Here is a 27,186-nt window from a genome sequence, read left to right on the forward strand (position 1 = left end):
AAAGAGTGATAACATGCATAAGAAATAAAAATATTGTGTAAGAATTAAAAAATAAAAACAAGGATATTTTTAATATCCGATAACGATAATTCTTTATTTATATTGGTTGATAAATGTAAATCATAATTTTATATACTTTTTGAGAGCCTGGTTACATAAAAAAAAAAAAATCTCAACATTAAAAGCCACGTCGCAAACACACAATTAAGATCTCCTTTTGATTTTATGGTGCCGATATGACATACAGAACCTGTATTTTCCTTTTTTTGAAGTGATTTCAATCATATTTCAAGCAATTCAAACCCGTCATGATGAACAGTGAAGCATCGGTGTCTCAGCTGAAGGAAATAATACATTATTTGTCGGCTTTAATATATTGAACAAATTTTCTTGTCGGGCCAATAACCTTAAAAATTAACATCCATCGGCTGATACTGATATGGTGGCCAATATATATCGTGCATCCCTAGTACACTAAAAAATATATTATAAGTTTAACTTAAAGTAAGTAACCTGGTTGCCTTAAAATTGAGTTTATTGAAATCAAAAATTTGAGTTGATACAATGAAGGAAATTGGTTTAATAAATAGAAACTCAAAATATTATTGTATCTGAACCACATAAAAATGTGATAAATCATGAAAATAGCACAATTTGGCTGCGTCATCACAAATAAAACACACAATTACCCAATATGCTTACAAAATCTTTTAACCTGTTAAGGGTCAGTGGCCCACCTGTGGGCCCATTTGCCACTGCATGTTTAAAACAATATATCCTATATTTATCCTGATCTAATGTTGACAAACTATATATCATTCGAAAGCTTACGAACTCAAGATTCATCCTGTGAAAACCGTTTTGATATCGGACCTTGGGTTACCATAGAAACGGTGCCCTAAATTATTCCAGCGGGCTCCTCCCCAAGTGGCGTCGTCATGTTTCAACTACTTTATAATAAAAACCTTTTCTAATCTTGACAAAACGCATATCGTCATAAAGGTCTGAGTCTCACGGTTCTATATCTGAAAACATATAGTTTTGTGTTTTGTGATATTTGAACAAAAATATATACATTTGACACAGGAAATTGCATTGAAAAATATCAATGAAATTTCAATGACACCCGGTGGCTATTTGTGGTACAGCGCCTAAACAAAATCTCATGGGAACTTGACATTTTTGTGATATCAACTTCAAATTTGGAAGACAAATTTATTAGACATATGGCTTTGATTTGATTGTAATTTTAGAGTACACATTATTTTGTAACATATATATATTTTATATTAAATATTAAAAATCTAGTACAGTATATTTGATTTACAGTACATTTAAACTTCCATAACTTTTTTTTATACTTCATGTTTTAGAAGTGATTTCACTTGAGCAATACTCTGCTGACTGTCTTCTTTATGTATATATTCCAAAGCATTCTTGAATGGCAACCATTTAAGTTTGGATAGTGAATTTTCACATATATTTTTTTTTCAAAATGGTTAACAGGTTAATAATATTTTAATAAAGGTTGTCGATTCTCAAAAAAATGTTCATTGTATTAACTCAATTTTTAATTAAATGAACTCAAAATTTGAAGGCAACCAAGTAACTTATTTTAAAAGATTTTTTTTTGCAGTGTATAAACAATTTACGTTAAATATGGTCCGAAAATCTACAGCAAGGTTTGGGAATTTGATTCTGGACAAACAGAAAATGTGCCGGATTTAAGATGAGATTTGTTATAATGTAATGTGTTAAACATAATGGTCTTAAAATGAGCTTCATTGTTTTTATGCAAAATATGATTCATGCAAAAACTATTTGAAAGCGAGCATAATTATTACTTGAGCTTTGTTTGTGACAATTGTTTCGATTTATTTTCTACACTCAAAAAAGGATTCAGGCCCTTCATAGATAAGACACATTTAAATTATGTTTACTTTACCTAATTAAATTAAGTTGTGTCGAAATGTGTTCAGACAGCCTAATATATTTAAAACTGAAGTTTACTTAATTAATTTGTGTTAAAACTACATGAAATATTTGTGCTGACATAACTAACTGGGCAGAGGATCTGTAGTTCCCAGCATGCTTTGCAAGGGAAAAAGATTCATTTTCTAGGAGGGAAAATGTACGGCTGAAAGTGTTATTTTATGTGTTTTTCAGCAAAGGGAAAGATGGTATTAGTTTATGTTAGTGTTTAATGTTCACTTATGCTGGACATTTAGAGGAGTTTCTGTAATTTTGTGGTTATTATGCAGAAGTGTGTGTGTGTGTGTTTAGGCTGTGGGCACTTTTACACAAATTCATTGGATGTAATTCCTGCTCTCAATTCAATATTTTTTAGTTAGTTAATTTTGCATTTTATTTTTAAAAATATGCTTGTTGTTTAATTTTTTTTTAAAGGCAAATAAATAGATAATTGTTCACCTTACATAATAAACTTTTATAAATTTAACATAACATCATTAAGTAAACGGCACATATAAATATTATGTACACTCAAAAAAATAGCACATTGGTTGAACATGATTTAATCGTGGACAGCGGTTCCACGTGATCACGCCACATTATCTCTACAACAATGGATGATGTTCAACCAGCTTGAAATATTTATGTTCATTTAACATGAACAGATAAGTTAAATCAGGTTAACATTCTTAATTTTGTCCAAAACTATTACATTTGATTACTCTGAAATGAATATAAAAAAAACAAAACAAGTAATCCAGTTTAATTGATTATTTTAATTTAGTGAAATGCTATTTTTTTATTTTTAACATTTAGAAAACGTTTTACATTACAAGATTGTATTGGCTAGATGGTTTTGTTACATCCATGGCATGCCTAAAGTAGTTGTTTTTTATTAATAAAACAACTTTAATTTTTATTAGCAGATCCTCAGCCCAAGCACACGCTCTACACTTCACCACAATGGTAACGTCCAAAAACACGAACATAACGCACACTTTTAAATAACAACAAAACAAAACATTAAAAAGTCTCTCCATTTTCTCATCTCGTTAGAAATGCATAAAATAGCACTTTATTTAAACATTTACTCTCCAAATTCAGCCCATTTGCAAAGCATGATGGGAAGTGAAAGTCCTGTTTGTTCGGCTTACTTGATTGAATCATGTTATCTCAAAATAAACACATCAAGTTATGTCAAAGAGTCACGGTTTTAAGCCAGTTTAACATTTACATTTGAACAAGAAACCTGATATAATAGTGTTAAAGGGTCATGAAACCCCAAAACACTTTTTTTGAGATGTAAACAGATATGTATAGGCTGCACATCATTGAAAACACTAAGGGTACTCATTAAAGGTATTAATATGTGAAAATAGTTATTTTTGCATTTTTCAGACCGATTTCTGTCTTCCGGTTTGAAAAGCTTAGTCGGAGCAACGTCACAAATGCTGACGTCGGCGCGGCCTTTTCGGCCCAAGTATGGGCTGCTGGGCACATGCTGACGTCGACCGCTCCGAGCGATTCTCAATATATATACATGACATAAAGCTCATTCAGTCCAATCCCTGCGCTGTAGTATGCATACAAGATAATTTAGTTAATATGCATGAGACAGTCACTTCTGTCAGGCTCGTCTTACATCATTATTGTAGAGATATGGTGGGGAAGTTTTGGAAGCAGCGTGTGGAAAAGTCATGGAGGAAAGCTAGGCGTTGTGCTGATACGAAGTAACGTAAAGGGCGCCGAGCGAGCTGTAACCGGCGCCGTCTGTGGAAGCCTTTGCTACAAAGGCTCGGTTAAGTAAAATTCACTTGAGGAATCGCACGCCGAACCTGCAAGCGTTGACTATCTATGTCAGGAGTGCAAAATAACCAATCTGTAATCTGTAGGCTAATGAACAAAAGCCACGTCCTCTCAGTTTTATTTGTCGTCACAGCCATGCACTAAACCGCATGTGTTCGGGCTCTTAGTGAAACAGTGTGCTGCATATTTGGACAAATATAGATTTAGCTGCCGAGTGATAGACAACGCGGATCGTCACGGCAACCCAGCGCGCGTCGCTCTGCTTCAGATGCGCGGTCGAGACTATGAAGCCTCAAACCCCTTCGCTTTTACCCCGATCTAGAATTACACATCTCTATCACATCGCATGTTGGGTGGTTCACGTTCTCTTATCACGTCGGCGCGTTGTTCATCTTGCCAAACAGCGTACATATTTGGACAGATATAGTTTTATCACGTTTGCAAAATATTTCGTCACGCAGAATAACCTTTATTTTCATTTCTCACTGAATTATGCTGGTTTGAAGAGCTGAATGATTTGCGATCTCTGCTGCACGCCACTCATAGCTCTCTCATTCGCTGTACTCATCCCTCATTTAATCTCACTGTGGTAAACTATGCCAACGTGAACCAAGAACATGTCTCAGAACCGCTGTAACTGCTGCTGTTGGTATCGCTAATCTTAATGCACCTACTGACAGACACTCCCCTATTTATGCAAACATTCCCTCTTTCCACACAATACCATCCCACCTTTTCACAGTCGACCACTCCCCTTTTAACAAGCTTTTTCAAATCGAAGGTGTGAAAAAACACCTCTGCAGCAGGGGGGTTTCATGACCCTTTAAATCAAGATGAATTGCTTTAAAGGGGGGGTGAAACACTCAGTTTCAGTCAGTGTCATGTCAATCTTGAGTACCTATAGAGTAGCATTGCATCCTGCATATCTCCGAAAAGTCTTTATTTTTTTAATAATTATATAAGAAAGATGCGCTGTTCCGAGTCTTTCCGAAAAAAGCCGAGCGGGTGGGGGCGTGTCGTGTGAGCGGAGCTAAATAATGACGTGTGCTCGCTGCTGCTATTGTGTTGAGTCGAGTGCGTCGTAAAGCTGTGTCATCCCTAACAGCGGGAAAAAAACTTTATTCAAAATAAAAATATGGCTTTTAATCAGATACAGCCATACATCTATGATCCGGAATCAGACCCAGAGGCTGCAGTTGAACAGGAGCAGCAGCAAAAACGACTAGAGCAGGACGTCTCTATGTGGGACAAGTTATACACTAACTATATAATATGCTTAGCGACTTGTGTTATTTACATATTTATACTTGAATTAAATCGTCGTATTTTTGTCTTTGAAGGTGTACATGTGGGAAGTGCAGTTGTGCACGTGTGTGTGTGTGTTTACGCGTGGTTTGTGTAGACAGTAAGCGGACTAAAAAAAACACAGACATTTGAAGCAGTCTCACTCACCCTTCTAACGTTGGGACTGCTCCATCCTTCAGCATTAGGCGATTGGGAAAAGCCGGCGTCGAGCTGGGCCTTGTTTATGAAACAGTCGGCACCGAAATGCAGCGAACAGATATAAACATTCGCGCAACTCAGTTGCTGATCCGGAAAAGCAAATTCCATCCACTGTTGCCTTAACGCGGGGTTTTGGGGGAATCTGTGCAGGACTGTCTTGGTCTGGCAACCAAAAACGCACTTTTTTGGTGACATTGTTGTGTGCACATCACCTGTGCAGCGCAGCCTACGAGCCAGCGCTTTGATGGGCGTAGGCTGTTGCTTTCGCTCTCTCCCTCTCTCTCTCTCTCTCTCTCTCTCTCACGCGCTTCCGGTAGAATTGTCCGTAAGGCCCATACAAGGAAATTCCGCCCCCATTAACGTCAAAGGGGACGCATGATCTCAAAAAACTTGCCGAAACTTATGACTAACCGGAAGTAGTATTTTTGACAAAGAAATACTCCCATCAAACGTCCACCTTAACTTTTGAAACTTTGTCCATGTTTAGTATGGGAATCCAAGTCTTTAACAGTGTAAAAAGATCAGTATGCATGAAACAGCATTTCACCCCCCCTTTAATAAAGTGAACGGCATCATAAGTTCATTTTTTTTAGTGTAACAGTGACAAATTCAGATGGTTTGCATTTACTCAAAGAAATTGTGCCAGTTTTACTTGAATTTTTTTTGTTCATATAACTAAATTGTTATTTGTAAAAATTGCTCAATATAGTTGTGTGCCACATATTTTTTAAAGTAAATTCAACGTCATTTTTTTGAGTGTACCTCTAAAAAATGCTGGGTTAAAAACAACCCAAGTTGGGTTGGAAATGGACAAACCCAGAAATTGGGTTGTTCGAACCCTAGTAAATGGACCCATTCAAACAACCCTATTTCTGGGTTTGTCCATTTCCAACCCAACTTGGGTTGTTTTTAACCCAGCATTTTTTAGAGTGTGGTGGACAAAATCATAAATTTGACTTTTTAATAAAGCAGTAAGTAACCCGTGAGAACACCGGTGCATTAAAGCCGTGTGATGTGTTATTAGGGGCCAAGCACCGAAGGTGCGGAGGCACCTATTGAAATCGTTAGTGTTCCTATTATTATTATTCTGCTTCTTCTTCTTCTTCTTCTTCTTTTTCTTCTTCCGCCATAGGAGTCTCTGGCAGCCCATAGAACCGTATGGTAAAAAGTTGTGAAATTTGGCACACTCATAGAGGCCAGTCTGAGCTGTCACTATAGCAAATTTGGTGCCTCTAACTCAATCCCTCTAGCGCCACCACCTGTCCAAAGTTTCACTCATATTTATGCTTATAACTTTTGACCCCTAAGGGCTAGAAACAAAATTCTTTTTTCATCGGATTCCTTGGCTCAAGCCGATTCGATTTCACCCTATGATGTCATTTTCCGGTATGCAAATTTTCCCGCCATTTTGAATTTTCTGAAAAACCTACTTTTTCGAACTCCTCCTAGGCCGTTGCTCCGATTTTCACGAAAATTGAAACAGATCATCTTCAGAGCATGTTGACAAAAAGTTATGGAATTCAAGTTGATTCGTCCAATCGTTTTCAATAAACGCACAAACAAATTTTACGTGGAGGTTGCAAAAACACACTAAAGGCTATATCTCCGCAACGCTTTATCGTATTCAAACCAACCTTGGTACATGTCATCACAAGCATGACTTGAAGCAACATGCAGCGTTTCGGCGCAGCGCCACCTACCTGTCCGGAGATACGAAAAATGCCTATTTTGGCTTATAACTTCTGAACCGTTTATCCAAAAATCATAAAAGTGGTCTCATTAGATTCAGGGCGTCATGCCGAGTCGACTGATATCCAATTTTACCATGTCGGCCATTTTGGATGTCGGCCATTTTGAATTATGTGCAAAAATGCTGTATTTTATGAACGCATGAACGGATTGTTATGAAACTTGGTATGGGTCATCACCACGATGCCCTGAAGTAGCCTGAGAAGTTTCGAAACAGCGCCACCTAGTGGAGAATTTTTTTTTTCAAACGCTTATAACTTTGGGTGTGGTTGACATATTTTGATGGGAGTGTGTTTTTTGGTCTCCTGAATCCTTGCCAACTCCAACGATACCAGACTTGCCAGGTTTCGGCATATGGTTTGCGCAGAGTTGTAATTTAGTGCTTAAAAAACATTTGCTGATATCTTCGAAACCGCTAGTCCGATCGAGACGAAACCAGCCTCAGAAGTTCGGAAACATAGGTCGATAGCTATACGCTAATGCCCAAATCTCAAAATATTGATAGTAAGGGGTAGTAAAATCCAATCAAAGTCAGGTGTCAGTCATTTTTTACGTGTTTTTTCATATAAATGTCTATAACTCCAAAACAAAATGAAATATTTTCACCAAACTTGACACACATATGTATGGGCTCACTACGAGGACACATAAAAAAATTGGTGGGATTGTGCCTCTTGGTGGCGCTATAATAAAACAAAACATGAAATTCCCATTGACTTCAATGCAGTATTACGGTTTAAAATGCTAATGCTATAATTTAAGAATGCACTAGTGTATCATTACAAAACTCGGTATGTGTCTTCCGCTCTATGTCCCGAAGATATTCAAAAAGTTTCGGGGCAGCGCCACCTTGTGGTCAAAAGTTGTAATAAAATGTACAAAAATGCTAATAACTTTTGATTAAATTAGCCTATTGTAATGAGACTGGTCATAATACATTCATTGGCTCATGCCGAGAAGATAGATACCAATTTTGCCATATTTTGCAAACATATCTGTGCTCCATCTTGTTATTTGTTAAAAATCTACTTTTTCAAACTCATCCTAGACCGTTTGTCCGATTTTCACCAAAATTGATCCGTATCGTCTTCAGACCATGCTGACAAATACTTATGGATTTCGGATTGATAGACAAAACAGTTTTCATATACCACTGCAACAGAGTTGAGCCATGATGCAAAAATTACTCTTGAGGCTGTATCTCTGCAATGCTTTGACATATTGACACCAAACTTTGCATGTGTCATTGTCATCTCAATCTGACTAAACCACATCAGTTTCGTAACAGTGACACCTATTGGTCGAAAGTGATAAACCATTAAACCATTATTATTGACTGTATTTAAAATTTGACTGCTATTTTGCCTAAAATCAACTTAATAGGTCCTTAATGGCTCATTGTTGCAGTTGGCTTGAGACTTCCAGCCATGCTGGCATGTCTTGTCTTCTTCTTTGCGCTTGGCCCCGATAATGGCTGCTTGCAGCTATATTTATTATTATTATTATTATTATTATTATTATCATTATTTCCTGTTGCTTTTGAGGTGAACCGTGACCTTGACATGTTTTCGTGAGATTCGCCCAGAGAGTCCGTCTCGGATTGGGTTGTGTTTTGTGTGTGTGCATCCTTCCTCTCGCACATTACGGACGTGTTGATGTTTACAGCGAGAAGACACTGTGGGAGTGCATCACCATGGAGCTCTCATTACGCATTCACAGGCCAGACTCAAAGAGAAGCTAAATTTGGAGAGATCTGGCCCATGTGTTGCTCACAGGCCTTGATAATGAATGCGTCTCCAGCCTTTCATGTAATCAGACACTTATGAAAAGTGTACATGCTGGCGCTGCTTTGATATCACATTGTTCCCGGACTCCACGGGGCTCTGCCATCCTCCCGCTTTAACACTGCCTTCACTTCCTGTTGTTTTTCTTTTGCTCGTGTCGTTGACATGAACACCATCATTTGTCTCGAGTCATGGAACATATTGGGTTTTTACATGACATTTTTATTTAGTGAAGCTTCATAAGGTTATGGAGCAGTGTTGGGCAGTGCACTGCAAAAAATGCTTTTCTTATTTAGTATTTTTGCCGTGTTTCTAGTCAAAATATCTAAACACTCTTACATTAAGAAACATTTACTAGACAAGTAAAAATTGTCTTGTTTTTGGAAAAAATAACTCAAAATTAAGAATGTTTTTGCTTAAAATAAGATAAATAATCTGCCAGTGCTGTGAGAAAAATAATCGTGTTTTCGGTTTGAATTAAGATTATTTTTCTCACCCCATTGGCAGATTATTTATCTTATTTTAAGCAAAAACTCTCTTCACTTTGAGTTATTTTTTCACAAAACAAGACAATAATTTTTGCTTGTCTAGTAAATACGTCTTGTTTTAAGAGTTTTTAGATATTTTGACTAGAAACAAGACAAAAATACTAAGTAAGAAAAGCATTTTTTTGCAGTGTGGCGTCGGCAGAAAGTGGATGATGGGTGGGCCTCTAATAGTGTGGGTGGGCTGCCGAAATAATTCACGTTACCCCTTAATTTGGAAAAAAATTGACTTTTTATTGTCTATTCACTGCAAAAAAATGCTTTTCTTCTTATTTTTGTCTTGTTTCTAGTCAAAATTTCACAAATTTCTTTACATTTAGAAACATTAACTAGACAAGTAAAAAAAATTTGTCTTGTTTTGGGGGAAAAATGTATTTTTCACAAAAAATTAAGGGAGTTTTTGCTTAAAATAGGCAAAATAATCTGCCAGTGGGGTAAGCAGAATAATGTTGTTTTAAGATTTAAGCAAAAACTCTTAATTTTGAGCTATTTTTTCCCCCAAAAATACAATTACTTTTGCTTGTCTAGTAAATACTTCTTGTTTTAAGAATTTTTAGATGTTTGAACTTGAAACAAGACAAAAATACTGAGTATTAAAAGCGTTTTTTGCAATGTTGTCTTTTTAATATAGCAATTTTTACCGGGGAATAGCTTAACTTATCATTGCTTAACTTACAGACATGAATGATCCCTCAAATCACCTGGTTTGTTAAACCGAGATGTACTTTTAGTTTTCTAAGCTATTGTGATTTTTGCCTGGCAATAGATAAAACACCAACAGATTTGCATTGAACACCGCCAGCGGCACGCAATGACAAAACGGCATGGTCCCATAAATTTCAATCAATGCCACTTGAAGGGAAGCCTGAAGGAGAGGCTTCACCACGCTAAATAAACCGCTTTTGTGAGGAAATAGCTTATCATTTAATGAATCGACAGCCCATTGGCTAATCTTCAACATGTTTGCTCTTAAATATTTGCTTTGGATTGATCTATTAAAGTTCACACACCAAAAAAAGGCTGTTTAATAAGAACATTCATTCATTTCTATCCGCAAACAGCGATTGGCCCTGTCCCAAAAAGCACACTTCCTATGCACTTTCGGCCTGACAATGGCTGCCGCTTGCGTGTGTCCATTAAGTCCATGAGACCGCAGGGTGTCCCGTTTTAGCTTTCAGAAGTGTGTTCACGAGTGCTCTCTTTGCGGCCGATTTGCGCCCTCGAAGACTTGGTGCTGCGTCCCAATTCGCCTATTTTTACTACGATCTAAAAGTATGTACTCTTTTTGTGAAGAAAAAGTATTTGCAAGTATTGCATCATCTTTAACGGACTCTGTCGCTTAGTTACGTGCACCCCACAACTGTTTAAACTGCCCTCAGTCAGACACACACACACACACACACACACACACACACACGCACTGATACTCACTCACTCACTCACTCACTCAATTCAATTGTGCTTTATTAGCATGACATACATGGGCACATATTGCCAAAGCATTTCACAAAGCAAAACAGAAACATACATCAAACATATTCACATTTATATTTATATATACACATAATAAGCAATACATATTTTATTAATCAGGATGTGTTCACTCAGTACATCTCAGTTTGTGGCATTTATAGATATGCTGTGCTATATAAGTGGAAGCAGGTCCTTCACCGAGTAAGACCTTCAGTTTTTGGGGATGGTGTAGTGACTGGAAGTCAGGGATAATGTGTTGTATTTGCCCATCCAGTGAGTCTCTTAGGGCGGTGTATTTATCACAGTGGAGGAGGAAGTGTGCCTCTGTCTCCACTGCTCCTGATCTACACTCTCTACAGATACGCTCTTCTGTGGGCAGCCATGTCTTCTTATGCCGCCCTCTTTCTATGGCCAGCGTGTGGTCACTCAGCCTGTACTTCGTTAATAGCGCTCTGTGTGTTGTGTTTCTGACTGAGATGAGATAGTTAGCCAGACTGTACTCTCTGTTTTGTTCACTCACTCACTCACTCACTCACTCACTCACTCACTCACTCACTCACTCACTCACTCACTCACTCACTCACTCACTCACTCACTCACTCACTCACTCACTCACTCACTCACTCACTCACTCACTCACTCACTCACTCACTCACTCACTCACTCACTCACTCACTCACTCACTCACTCACTCACTCACTCACTCACACACTCACCGACTCACACACTCACTCACTCCCTCTCTCCCTCTCTCACTCACACACTCACTCTCTCACTCTCTCACTCACACACTCACTCACTCACTCACTCACTCACTCACTCACTCACTCACTCACTCACTCACTCAATCACTCACTCACTCACTCACTCACTCACTCACTCACTCACTCACTCACTCCCTCTCTCCCTCTCTCACTCACACACTCACTCTCTCACTCTCTCACTCACTCACTCACTCACTCTCTCACTCACTCACACACTCACACACACACTCACTCACTCACTCACACACTCACTCACACACTCACTCACTCACTCACTCACTCACTCTCACTCTCTCACTCACTCACTCACACACTCACTCACTCACACACTCACTAACATAGTGATTACCACTCACTCACTCACTCACTTAAACACACACACACACACACACACACACACACACTCACTTAATCACACACACACACACTGAGTCACGCGCGCACACACACACACTGATTCACACCCACTCACTCACTCACTCACTCACTCACATACTGATTTACACCCACTCACTAGGGCTGCAACGATTCATCGAGTAACTCGAGTTAATCGAATCAAAAAAATCCTCGAGGCAAAATCATCTGCCTCGACGCTTCGCTTAGTCCATTTAACTACACACAGATATTGGAGAAAGACATTTTTTGTGTAAGGACTCGGAGTATGAGCGGATTGCGGTTATATCCGCGGTTCAGGTGCGTAAACATCCCAAACATTGCAGGTGGATGAGAGAAATCGTTAATATGTTGATTTTAATAAAGACGCGGAACTCTCATATCACGCTAAAACACAATGAATGCGTGTCGTTCTTTAACTTTCGTTTTCAGCTCATGTCGAGATCAAAGACCGCAATGCGAGAGAGAGAGAGAGCGGGCGGGCATCAGCACTGGTAATATCATTTAATATCGCTGTTTTTAAATGAAGAAAACTGTGTGTTGAGCTTCAGGATGCGATGCTGAACATTTAAGTTTCATTTGCGGCAGTTCACGCGTCAGCTGAGGAGATACGAGCAACTCCAAACACATGAACTCGATGGAGTTTGCAGCTTTGCACATGGATCACCGTCATTGTGATGTGTGTGAAATCTTTAATGAGACTTTATATATCCTACTTGATAATATCTTCGAAATGCACCATTAGATGTTCTCAATACTAGGCGCAACAAATATCAGAACAAGCTGTAACGCGCGCGTGTGTGTGTGTGTGTGATGAGCAGCGCTGCGTGCTTTCAGAGCTCAGAGCTGCGTCCTTTCATTGATTTGTGTAATTTAAATATCACACTTTAATCATATTTATAGCTACTAACTTAAAGCAAGCTGTGTTACAATGATGAATGATTAGCTCAAAAGATCAGCATGTGTGATGTACTTTATCTGAATTAAACATATCTCGCGTTTGATCACGTTCTAGCGGTTATTCCTCCGTGTGATGTATAGGTTGTCGACCCTGGTTTATGTAAATGTAATTTTGCCAAAATAATTTTTTTTGTTTTGTTTAGCAACCTACTTCAGTGTAGCTAATATGTGACGATCGGGTGCGGGTGGATGGTTTGCTTCTAACAGCTGATTCGGTGACGATAGAGCTGATCCGCACATCTCTTATTCCAAGTTAACCTGTCCAATATGTTTTGCTCCAGTAAAGGAGTAAATAAGACAGTAAATGCTCATGTCATGCCTGAGCTGAAGCTGATACATGAAAGTTAAGTTGCACAACATAAATACAATGTTTAGTTATTTATATTATTTATAGAATATTTATAGAATATTAGAATATTTATATTATATAGAATTTATAGAATATTTATATTATTTATATTGGCATTATTGTTATTTATATTACTACTATTTAGATTTATTGGTTGTAGGTTTAGTTTTAGATTGAACTATGTTTACCTTTTTAAAGTAATTTGAAATAGATTTTTATTTAATATAATATGGCAATTGTATGCATTAAAATTGTTTAGTTTCACAGTTATTAATGTATGCAATTTCAGCAATAAAACTTAATTTTTCTAAAAAGAAGACAAATTAGATGTTAATTTTAAGATACCCGTCTTATTGTCTCTTATTGCTCTTTAATAAAGAAAAAGTAATTATTATCCGATTAATCGATTAATCGATCGATTAAGTGGTAGATTAATCGATTACAAAAAGAATCGATAGCTGCAGCCCTACCACTCACTCAATCACACACACACACACACACACACACACACACACACACACACACACACACTGAGTCACGCGCACACAAACACTGATTCACACCCACTCACTCAATCACACACACTCACTTAATCACACACACACTGAGTCACGGGCACACAAACACTCACTCACTCACTCACTCACTCACTCACTCAATCACACACACTCACTTAATCACACACACTCACTCACACATTCATTCACTCACTCACTCACTCACTCACACACACTCACTTAATCACACACACTCACTCACTCACTCACTCACTCACTCACTCACTCACACACTCTAACATACTGATTCACACCCACTCACTCAATCTCACACACACACACACACACACACACACACTCACTTAATCACACACACACACACACACTGATTCACACCCACTCACTCAATCACACACACTCACTTAATCACACACACACACTGAGTCACGCGCACACACACACTGATTCACACCCACTCACTCAATCACACACACTCCCTTAATCTCACACACACACACACACACAAACACACACAAACACACACACACACACACTGAGTCACGCGCACACAAACACTGATTCACACCCACTCACTCACTCAATCACACACACACACACACACACTCACTAAATCACACACACACTGATTCACACTCACTCAATCACACACACTCACTTAATCACACACACACACACACACACACACACACACACACACACACACACACTGATTCACACCCACTCACTCAATCACACACACTCCCTTAATCACGCGCACACACACACACACACTCACTAAATCACACACTCACTAAATCACACACACACTGATTCACACTCACTTAATCACACACACTCACTTAATCACACACACACACACACACACACACACTGAGTCACGCGCACACACACACTGATTCACACCCACTCACTCAATCACACACACTCCCTTAATCACGCACACACACACACACACACACACACACACTCACACACACACACACACACACTGAGTCACGCGCACACAAACACTGATTCACACCCACTCACTCAAACACACACACACACACACACACTCACTTAATCACACACACACACACTGAGTCACGCGCACACAAACGCTGATTCACACCCACTCACTCAATCACACACACACACACACCCACTCACTAAATCACACACACGTATGTCAACACGTCCATCTTGGTGAGTATCCAAGCAGACATTAAGATAACTTTATACAGTCGAGAAAGACGACTCATATCCGTGCATTAGGTCTTAAAGGGGCAGTAGCCTTTACTGCTGTCTGTTTAATGTCAAACAAAAGATAAGGACATCACTCGCTGCTCTTGATTGAATAGCTTTTGTAAGTTCAATAAGGATTAATCTTTAATTTAAACAGTGACATTTGCAAATATTTTACATTTGATTACTTTATTCAATTTCTCTACCTAAAAACTAATGTTAGACCTATACCCGAAAAACCCGAAAAGCATCATTTTATTATTTTCTTTGTTCGATACTATTTATTTGTGCTGCTGTTTCTATTTAAGTTATTTGTTCTTATTTTCTTTATTTTTATTTTACAGTAGTCCTTATTTCCCTGATCGTAGAAAATACCGAACTGTACTGAAACAGTGGACCTTAAAAGCGTGATCCTAACCGAACCGTGAGCAATCTGTACCGTTACACCTCTAGCGTAAAGGATGTGAGGGCGTGCCACAAAATTGAGAAAACTTTCAAAGGGTGCCATGACTGAAAAATGGTTGGGAAACACTGGGCTAGAACATAAGTCGCTGGCATTGTGAACGCAGCTTGAGATTTACAAGAGCAAACACTACTTTTATCTTCCTCAGAAAATTAAAAATTGCATTAATTTCTGCTTTTTCTTAGTGATTATCCCTCGGCTGAACCGCACAGAACATGGCAGGGGTTTTCTCGTCATTAAAATAAATTATTAACTTATAAGAAGCTTGGGTTTTGCGTCATTGCAACCGCTGTACACGTTCTTTTGCCACATCATTACCTCTTGAAGATCCAGAAAGGTTTAAACGATGACAAATACGTTCCTTTCCCAGTGTCCCCGATGTTATAACCCAGCCACAAAACAGCCTATATTCAGTTAGCCGTCAAAGGAGCGAAGCAAAGCTCAAACTACCAGTGCATTTTCCACAGTGCATAAGATCCACAGCACAGACCTCATGCTCAGGCGCTTTCTGAAAATGCTTCCAGCGTTGGTGTTTTATAGGATGATTAATTGAGTCAGAATAAAATAAGGCACACTAATATCAAACTAATCACTTTTTTAGAATCACCGATCCATGTATTAGAAGATTACTGGGTCATAAGACTTAAAAAAAATACCATAAATATAAAATGGGGGAAAAAATTGTAATAAAATGTAAGCCTTTTTTGGGGGGGATACTACATGGTGCTAGAGTTAACAACGTTATTACAGTTTTTTGTTTAACTAATAAGTGGAATACATGTCAAAATGATAAGCATAAAAATGCAAAATTTAAACAAAATGGAAAATGGAATATATCACAAAATAAATGAGAAAAAGAAAAAAAATTGTATAAATGAATAAATGATCTGATAAATCTGAATAATAGATTTCTTGTTAAATGTAATGCGTAACAAAACTACATCAGAAAGTGAAATACTTTAAACTGAATGAACGTCAGATTGAATTGAATAATCCTTACATATTTTAGTTGATCAGCATTGTTCAATTATTCTGTTAAATCTTTCTTTCTTTTCTTTCTTTTAATTATTTATATAGCACACATAATACAACAGACGTTGCCCAAGTTGCTTCACAAATAGTAAGATAAAACACTAAATTTAAAAGTTTCATACAAACAATCACTACAATATAAAACAAAAAACAAATAAATGACGTTACAGCAAGACACAACAGCACTAGATCACTTCCATGCAACAGGCCAGGCCACACTAGACTGATCCCCAAACAACATCTAAAAAATAGGTTTTCAACAATGATTTAAACATAACTAAAGACGTTGCTGATCTGACTGAGTTCGGAAGATCATTCCACAGTTTTGGACCCATTCGAGAGAACGTTCCATCACCTTTATGTTTATAATTTGTTCTTGAAATCACAAGGAGAGTTTGATTTTCCGATCTTAATGACCTAGGCGGGATATATAACGACAATAGCTCAGAAAGGTATGGAGTCTAAGATAAAGCCAAGGCTTTTAACCTTGTCAGAAATGGCAACTGCCAAGGGAGTCCCTTTTAATCCCTCGGAAATTAAGTGAGAATTTGGACCGAAAACTATAACTTCGGTTTTCTCCTCGTTTAGTTTTAATAAATTTGCTGCCAACCAGTCTTTCACCTCCTGAAAACAGGTTAATAAGTTACAGAAAGTATTGCAGTTTGACTGTTTAACCGAAAAATAAATCTGGACGTCATCCGCGTAATAATAAGAAGACATGTTGTGTTTCCGAAAGATAGAACCCAGAGGTAGCATATATAGAGAAAATAAAATGGGAGCTAAAATCGAGCCTTGGGGAACCCCACACAATAACGGAGACCTCTGGGACATGCTGTCATTTACAGACACCGAAACAGATCTATCAGCAAAATATGATGTAAACCATTTTAAAACATTCCCCTTTAAGCCAACCAAAGATTCCAGACGCTGCAGTAAGATGATATGATCCACCATATCAAACGCAGCACTGAGATCAAGAGTCATCAATACAGAGTTTTCCCCTTTGTCCAAAGTCAAAAAAACATCATTAAGCACCTTGTGTAAATGTGTAAAGATTATTCATTTAAATTTGATGACATTTTACTGTTAATTGAAAAAATGGCTTTTTTTGTAAGTGTACAATGCATGTTTTTTATTTAATATTTTTTAAGTTATTTATTTTTTTAAATGTAGTTATTTAGTCTTTTTTTATTTTTGTGCATCCCATTTTGGAATTAATTTTTTCACCCATTGTAGTGTATTACACTTTTTTTATATATTTTTTGCATTACATTTAACAATAAATCTAATATTCAGAATTAAATTTGTTCTGTTTCTCATTTATTTAGTGATATGCAATTTTTTTTTAAATGTAATGCATAACAAAAAAATTATCATAATGTGAAATGCACTAAACTGAATGAACATCACATTTATTTGCAATATGATTAAAATAACTGGGTATGTTTGTAACATTATTGGACACACACACACACACACACACACACACACACACACACACACACACACACACACACACACACACACACAGCCCCTACCCCTAAACCTACTCATCACAGGAAACTGCATTTTTACTCTCTCAAAAAAGCTCCTGTATGATTTATAAGCCTTTTCAAAAGTGGGGACCGCTGGCTGGTGATCTCAGGTTTTACTATCCTTATGGGGACACTTGGTCCCCACAATGTAATATAAACAAGGACACACACATTGGAAATAACATCGAGTGTGAATGAAAGTAAATGTCTCTGAATCTCAGTATAACTCACCGTTGTCGTTGGCCAGCTGAAAGTATCCGTCCACTAGTGAAGCGCCGTTGTTGAAATGTTGAGTCATGTGATCGAGCCAGTTGGCCTCCAGAGTGCAGATGCCCTGGTCCTGCGGCTGCACTCGCAGAGGCACTTTGACCGTGTAATACTTAAACTGACCCTCACGGCGACCCGGATAGTTAAACAATCCGAAGAGCTCGGCACCTGTGGACGCGAAACATTCATTTCAATGAAGTGTTTAATGAAGCATGTTTAATGGCAGAGGAAAGTAGAAAAGGCCATTCGGTCTGAGACTAAGCCAGTACTAACTACACCCTTAAAAATAAAGGTGACAAGAAGAACCAAAAATGGGTTTTCACAGTGATGCCATAGAAGAACCATTTTTGGTTCTCCAAAGAACTGTTTTGCGAAATTTTTTCTAAACATTTTATAGTCTAAAACACCTTTTTTGCAATGGAACGGTTCTTTGGATATTAAAGGTTCTTCATAGATCCATATACCCTGCCAAAGAACCATTTAAGACCTTTATTTTTAAGAGTGTAGGGATGTCACGATCCCAAAAATGCAGTAGTCGGTACCGATACCTAGGGCTGTAAGGCTGTGTGTCCACCCAACGTTTTTTCACGCAGCTGGCTGGCGTTTTCAGAACCGCGTTTTTAGAACGCCTGGAGCGCACTGAGGCGCTGAGCGAGTATTTCAGCGCTGAGCGTTCGGCGTTTTTTACTGGTCGCCGAGTGTTGAAGAATGTTCAACTTTGAGTAAAACGCAGTGCTCATCACTGTCACTCTTCACTCAGCCGTCCAATCACAGTGGAGGAGGGGCGGGACAAACACGACACAGACCAACCGCCACATTCTGCGTGTCGTCATCAGATGACAACCAATAATAACGGAACAGAATGATTTAAAAAAAGAGCCTGAGCAAAAACTTTACATTGTATCTTCCTATAGCTCCACCAGTAGAGTGTGGCGCTAGCAACGCCAAGGTCGTGGGTTCGATTCCCAGGGAAAGCAAGAACTGACAATAATGTAAAAAAGGTACCTTAAATGCAATGTAAGTCGCTTTGGATAAAAGCGTCTGCCAAATGCATAAATGTAAATGTAAATTTTTGTATAGAATTAATACAGAAACAAACTACCTATGAAATTAGAAAGATTTCCGCAGATTTTCCGTATCATAACAAGCAAAGAGAAGGAACTGAGAAGGACAACGCTGCCTGCCAAAACGCTCTCAAGCGCTCACAGCGAGGCGTTTTCAGCTGGCTAAAAACGCTTTGGTGGACAAACGGCCTAATTGTGGCAGTTTTGGTTGTAATTTGGTGGTAATAGTGTTACACTGCAAAAAAAATGATTGTCTTGTCTTGTTTCTAGTCTAAACATCTAAAAATTCGTAAAACAAGAAGTATTTACTAGACAAGTAAAAATTAGTGTCTTGTTTTGGGGGGGAAATAACTCAAAATTAAGAGAGTTTTTGCTTGAAAAAAGCAAAATAATCTGCCAGTGGGGTAAGAAAAATAATCTTAATTCAAACAGAAAACACGATTATTTCACTTACCCCACTGGCAGATTATTTAGCTTATTTTAAGCAAAAACTCTTAATTTCGAGTTATTTTTCCCCCAAAACAAGACAATAATTTTTAAGAAACATTTTCTAGACAAGTAAAGTAAGATTTTTTTTTTACATTTTGACTAGTAAAGACAAAAATACTAAATAAGAAAAGCTTTTTTTTTTTTTTTTTTTGCAGTGTAATATTTATATTTTACAGCCTGTAAAACATTTAAATACAAATCATTAAATAATGGTAATATTAACTATAAAATTAAGTTAAATATTAGTTAAAAAATATATTTTGATATTTCCCTCATACCCCTTTTCCACCAAGGCTGTTTGATTGCTGGTTCAGAGCCTGAGCCTAGTTTCAAATCAGTTTTTTGTCTTTCGACACCCAAGGCTCCAGCTCTAAACCAGGAAAAGTGGTTCTTAAGTAGCACCAAAACATTGCTGGTCTAGAAGAAAGAACCGCTTGTGTCAGGGGCGAGGTTAATGTGACCAACAAGACGAACGCAAACTTGAGATTTTTGAAATCGCAGCTAACTGAGCTAATAGCTGCTCGATTATAATCTCCGTCCATACAAATCACGGCAAGCTGCACGGATGCTTTGGATTCGCTGCACTCAAGAATTGATGTTTGCTCAGTTTATTTAAATAAAATAAGATGAAACAACACAAATCTTTCGTTTTTTTAACTTAATTGCAATTTTACTCAATTTTATTACATTAAATTCAATAAAATGTGTACAATGTTAAGTTAACCTAAAACACTTGTGTTGGGACTACATGAATCATTTATGTTGCGGTGACTGAACTGGGCATTTCTATTTCCCAGCATGCTTTGCATAGGGATGGATCAGGAGAGTAAATGTTGAAATTAAAGGGTTAGTTCACCCAAAAATGAAAATTACTTCATTAATTACTCCCCCTCATGTAGTTGGACACCCGTCAGACCTTCATTCATCTTCAGAACACAAATGAAGATATTTTAGTGTAAAGCTGAGAAAGGCTTCAGATAGGCCTCCATTGGCATTCAGTCCATTCCCACTCACAAGACCCATAAAGGCCCTAAACACATCGACACACAGCCCATCTCACTACAGCGGCTGGACAATCATGTTACAATGTGGCAAAAATAGTTATTGTGCGGACAAAATTCAAAATAACGACTTTATCCGGCAAGTTATTGATGTGAACTCGACGCATGCGTGAGAATATGACGCAGCTCCGCCGTTCATGAGCCGGAAGAGGAGGAGCGAGATCGACACGGAAGACAATAACTCGGCGGATAAAGTCATTATTTTGATTTTTTTTGGTGCACAAAAACTATTCTCGTCGCTTTGTAAAATGATTGTCCAGCCGCTGTAGTGAGATGGGCTGTGTGTCGATGTGTTTAGGGCCTTTATGGGTCTTGTGAGTGGGAATGGACTGAATGCCAATGGAGGCCTATCTGAAGCCTTTCTCAGCTTTACACTAAAATATCTTCATTTGTGTTCTGAAGATGAACGAAGGTCTGACGGGTGTCCAACAACATGAGGGGGAGTAATTAATGAAATAATTGCTTTTTAACCAAAATTACTTTAAGGGAAAGACCTGTTAAAGGGGGGGTGAAACACTCAGTTTCAGTCAATCTCATGTCAATCTTGAGTACCTATAGAGTAGTATTGCATCCTTCATATCTCTGAAAAGTCTTTAGTTTTATTATATTTATAAAAGAAATATGGGCTGTACCGAGTCTTTCCAGAAAAAACCGAGCGTCTGGAGGCGTATCGTGTGGGCGGAGCTAAAGAATGACGAGCGCGAACAAAGTGGTGACGTCCTCAAGCGTGGAGATACTCATGGCTATCTCAGATAATACAGATAATGATCCAGAATCAAATCTGAGGCAGAAATAAATTGAACAGGAGAAGCAGCAGCAGCAGGACGTCCGTCTCTGTGGTATGGACTGTATTTAGTGGACTGTCAACATTTGTGTGTCTTTACTCGCAGTTTATGAGGACATGATTCGGTTTATGGACTATTGTATGCGACTAGACCTTAGAAGTAGCAAGCAAAACGGTTTTGCACGTCAGACTAGTGTAACGTTATACAGAGAACAACAATGGAGTCCGTTAGCGCATTTGAATGACGAAGCACGCGATCGTGTCGTTTACTGATGTTTACTCACGCGACGATAGCCGACAGCACAGACATCTGAAGCAGTTTTACTCACCGGCTGCTTCCAAAGCAGGACCGAACCTTTATCGCTGGAACCGCTCCCTCAAAAACACACTTCTTTGGTATGATTTAGTGAAGTCCTGTGACAGCAGTGGCGTGGAAATCCACTTTGCGACGCGACTGAAGCGATGCTTTGAAGCTTTCAAATCGGTTTCAAATGCAGCGCTGCCTTCCCAAATGCTGTGCTGAAGCGTTGAAGTCGCTCGACGTCACCCATAGGAATAAAGTGGAGCGCGGCGCGCGACATAAGTCTTCACGGAGGACTGTTTACGGCGTGCATTTCCTCTCTCTCGCTCTAGTCTCGCGCGCGCGCACCCTACCGGGAGAAGAGCCCGTACGGCCCATACAAGGACCTTCCGTCCTATTAACGTCAAGCCGACCCATACTCGAAAAAAACTCTCCAAAACTTGTGAGAAACCGGAAGGAGTATTTTTAACACAGAAATACTCCATCAAACGTCCAACATTAGTTTTTGAAACTTTGTCTATGTTTAGGATGGGAAGTCCTATCAGTCTTGTAACAGTGTAAAGAGCTCAGTATGCATGAAACAGCATTTCACCGCCCCTTTAATGTTTGATGTTATATTTTACAGTTGTATCTGACATTTAAAAGTTATGCATTAAATAATGTTATGAGATTTGTATTTTGGAATAGACAAATAAGAGATGTTAGAAATTATGTTTAAACATGAAACTAAACCACCAGTAGATGGCGGCAGGAGAGTCTTAATGAGTGAGTCATTGAGTCAATTCATTCAACTGATTCATTCAAAGTCTGAATGATTCAGTAACACACTCACACACACACACACACACACACACACACTGTTGCTGTTAGATGTGTTACGGTTCTGCTGTGATCTATTTTCGCTGCTGAAATAGAACAAAACAGTCAATATCTAAAATGTAAGTGACTACATTTTTATGGTACGGTCATAAGGAATCAGTGTTATTTTCAGTCGTGATGGTGTTCAGGAAAACACACTCTTGGTTGTTTAACTGTATCATATGTTATAAATATATAAAAACGTAACATTTTAAATGTTCAGCGCAGTTTCTCTGCTTGAGCGTCAACAGCTCAACCTTGCTACCGTCAGTTCATTATATATTATACTATTATCCACTATCAGTCGCCACTTACACTAAATAAATGCAGAATCATTCTTGGATTTTGGTGATCGCTAGTTATTTTTTGTTATTGCCGTTTTAATCTGCTTGTCCGTCGGGCAACTACAATTCTTTCACTAGCCCCTTAAAAAAATCCACTTGTCCCGGACAAGCGTTAATGTCGAGCCCTGTTACGCTACTGTAGAAAAACAAGTACCATCAGGATTTTAAAATGTTGATACCGGCTGTGGCCCTTCACATGCACTTAATTAGCTTGTAGATGGGCCAATTAGCTGGTGTCCTGGTCTAGCGGAGGTGAGTAATTAGGGAAATTAGCTGATGTAGCAGCAATCTGAACGAGTATTTAAGACCGCTGTTTCTCACCAGACCAGCCCTACACTTGGGAGTATTGACCATCCATTCTTCTCAATGAGATTACATTCGGCTGGGAAACAAAACGCTGTTTACCTCTGCCACAAGGAGAGAGAGTGGACCTAATGCATTACGATAGTCTAAGATGAATTTGTTTGTGTGCCTGGCTTACCCTGTAAAACCTCCCTATTTTCAGAACTAATGGGAAATTGACCGAAAAGATAAATATGGATGCACTTTTGTTCTGGCAGCGATCATTTAGATTGCCGCTGACTGCACTGAGTCATTAGTCGACCAAGAAAAGCAAATGAGAGCGAGCGATCTGAATGGCTTTCTGAGCCGCATGCACTCACAGCACAGATCTCTGCGAGGATGAATCATTAATTGTTGTTTTACTTCAGCTCGGGTACCTCAGTCTTCCTATAAACCCATTTCCTGTAATGTCCACAGTACATGTGAATCACTTTATAATAAACTGATTTTGATTTTTTTCGCCTTTTTATAAATAAGGGTCACCAGAAAAGTCAAATTATATTTTGAACAAAGAACCATTGTGTTATTTTCATGACAATTGTACACATTTCCCTCATTTTGTTAATTGAATGCAAACATTTATAGTTCTAGAATTACATTTTAAAGTATTTATACAGTACCATTTAAAAAATAAGGGGTCAGGTTTATTTAGTTTTTTAAGAGTCTCCTCTGCTCACCAAGGCTGCATTTATTTGATCAAAAATACTGTAAAAATAGTAATATTATTAAAATATAAATCATCTGTTGTCTATGTGAATATATAGTAAAGTGTAATTTATTCCTGATATCAAAGCTGAATTTATCATCATTACTCCAGTCTTCAGTGGCACATGATCCTTTATGATCAACACACATTTATGATTATTATCAATGTTGAAAACAGTTTATATGTTTGTGGAAACAGTCATACATTTTATTTTTCAGGATTCTTTGAATAGAAAGTTCAAAAGAACAGCATTAATTTGAGATATAACAAAAAAAATCTATCATAAATGTCTTCACTGTCACTTTTGATTAATTTATTGCATCCTTGCTCTATTCATTTAAAACAAATTGATAATAAACGATTGATCAGTAGTGAAAATCATAACCGTATTTGTTGTACTGACCTTAATGTGTGCATATTAATGAATCGATTAATTATATGTTTCAGTTAGGGTTATGTTTTTAGTATTTCCCCTGATATTTTTCCCTGATATTTTGACATTTAAAAGTTGTATTAATAATAATTTAGGAAGAGAAATAAGTAACTACAAAGTTATTTTTCTTGCCTAGTGCAATGGGTGACGGTGGATGTGTTGAAGAAACCCACACGAATACTAACTCTAAATACAGTCTGTTAGCTGACGTGAAGAAAGTCATGCTCTTCACACATGAAAGCCGACGTCTCTGTGACTTTGGCTAACTTTCAGAGGGGCTTGATAAAGCGTTGGACGTTTAGTGCAGAAACAAGCACACAAACGACCCCTCCAAGCTCTATATGATGGCTCTTAACCCTTTCCACAAGGTCAGACGCTCTGGGTATCTGCCGCTGGCACTGCCAAAAAACATGACATGCCATCAAGCGTTTGCCTAATCCGCAGTTGAATTGCATCATATCAACACACAAACACATTCCCAAAAAGTCCTGACCGCCGTCTACTGAGGAGCTGATAACTGGAAATATTCGGATGTGGATTGCACCCCACCGGCTGATTGTGAAAGTCCTGGATATAAAAATAGATGTTTTTTTTTTAGAATTTTTCTGGAAAACTTTTGTTGGTCGTATTTTAGCATTTGCATTGAATTCCTTCAGTGAATCGTGGGGGTGGGGGGCTAATGCTATTTCATGCATTTTGACTTATTTACCCCATTTATCCATCATAAAAGTGCATCCATCATCACTAAAGTGCATCAATCCATCATAAAAGTTCATCTATCCATCACTAAAGAGCATCTATCCATCATAAAAGTTCATCTATCCATCACTAAAGAGCATCTATCCATCATAAAAGTGCATCTATCCATCACTAAAGAGCATCTATCCATCATAAAAGTGCATCTATCCATCATAAAAGTGCATCTATCCATCATAAAAGTGCATCTATACATCATAAAAGTGCATCTATCCATCATAAAAGTGCATCTATCCATCATAAAAGAGCATCTATCCATCATAAAAGTGCATCTGTCCATCATAAAAGTGCATCCATCCATCATAAAAGTGCATCTGTCCATCATAAAAGTGCATCCATCCATCATAAAAGTGCATCTGTCCATCATAAAAGGGCATCTGTCATCCTAAAAGTGCATCTATCCATCATAAAAGTGCATCTATCCATCATAAAAGTACATCTATCCATCATAAAAGTACATCTATCCATCATAAAAGTGCATCTATCCATCATAAAAGTGCATCCTACAGAGTAAGGTAATTCATACATTTAAATTAAAAAGATCAACTTATATTTTTTTAGTAGTGGAAACTTGACTAGCATTAACCAGCTAATTCAATAAATGCCACCTTGCTAAGTGACGACACAATGCTTTGGTAGCATTAGCATAGCACTTGCTGAATGAGGACAGCAAATAATACATTTATATAATACATAATACAACGTATATCTGTTCTCAAACTCAGCTCATGCTCCACTCGTCACATGAGGGAAATCCCCCAAAAAACCCACATAACAAAAACTCTTCTAAACTAACACAACAAAACATGAAACACTTCTAAATCTCCCACTTAACATTAATCTTGTACCAAAAAACAAACATTATAAAGGTTAATTTTGCATGTACTGTGCCTTTTGAGTGTCATGGCAAAGCATGCTGGGAAATCGAAATCCCAGCCCAGATTCGATTAAAGAAACGAGTTCAGAAAATTCAAAACAATGAAAGATTTCAGATTACTTAAAATGTGTCGCTTTTGAAAGAAAGAGAAAGTTTTAAATGCTCACAAAAGTTAATTCGACCGAACGAATGTGTTTAATTTGAGTTGACTCTACTCAAACCAATTCATTACTTTAAGCGTTAGGGTTTAAAGTGTACCTGCTGCACTTTATACCTGCTATTTTACTGCAATGTTTCATTTCAGATCTTCCTTCTACAGGGAATATATAAGAGAAAACTAGACTTCTCTGAAATTCCCAAGGGAACTACAAAATGCTAATTATTTTCCATAGTTTTAGGGCTACAACCTAAACAGCTCAATTATCATTAAAACAATTACATCTTAATGGTCTTTCTTTATAATGTTTTTTTTAAAATGCATCTCATGAGATTAACTCAGAATATGTTGTTTTAGTGTGTAAAGCACTTTGAGTTACTGCTGTGCGTGAAATACAAATAATTGTGCCTTTGCTTTGTGAATGCAGGTCTGATTCGATGGCTTTACAGCGGCTCTACGGGATGTGGAAAGCCTTCCTTTGACAAACCTATGAGCGTTGCACACCGCTGACCAGCGCCATTATGCCTTATATATGTTCTCCAGGAGCATTAGAGGGATTTGAGCGGGGAATGACTATATTTATCAGCAGTGGCGATAAGTCATAAAGACGCAGGACTCCTGGCAGCTGTCATTTTGTGGCTGAATGAGAAAAATCGGTGTAGCGTGAGGCCACGGGCG

At 38.0% G+C, this 27,186-nt stretch overlaps 1 protein-coding gene and 1 long non-coding RNA gene across 5 annotated transcripts in view; one reads left to right on the plus strand and one right to left on the minus strand.

Moving 5' to 3' along the window:
- The window catches only part of LOC137082536 (raftlin-like), a 176,352-nt gene that overhangs the window by 46,568 nt on the left and 102,598 nt on the right, over nt 1–27,186 (minus strand). For all 3 annotated transcript variants that reach the window (XM_067447778.1, XM_067447779.1, XM_067447777.1), the window contains exon 6: nt 18,301–18,504. In XM_067447778.1, the coding sequence (XP_067303879.1) occupies nt 18,301–18,504 (204 nt within the window). The remainder of the gene's footprint in view (nt 1–18,300; nt 18,505–27,186) is intronic.
- The window catches only part of LOC137082541 (uncharacterized), an 89,019-nt gene that overhangs the window by 45,063 nt on the left and 16,770 nt on the right, over nt 1–27,186 (plus strand). The window lies entirely within an intron of this gene.

The sequence above is a fragment of the Pseudorasbora parva genome, chromosome 7, assembly GCF_024679245.1.
Source record: "Pseudorasbora parva isolate DD20220531a chromosome 7, ASM2467924v1, whole genome shotgun sequence".
NCBI classification, from domain to species: Eukaryota; Metazoa; Chordata; class Actinopteri; order Cypriniformes; family Gobionidae; genus Pseudorasbora; species Pseudorasbora parva.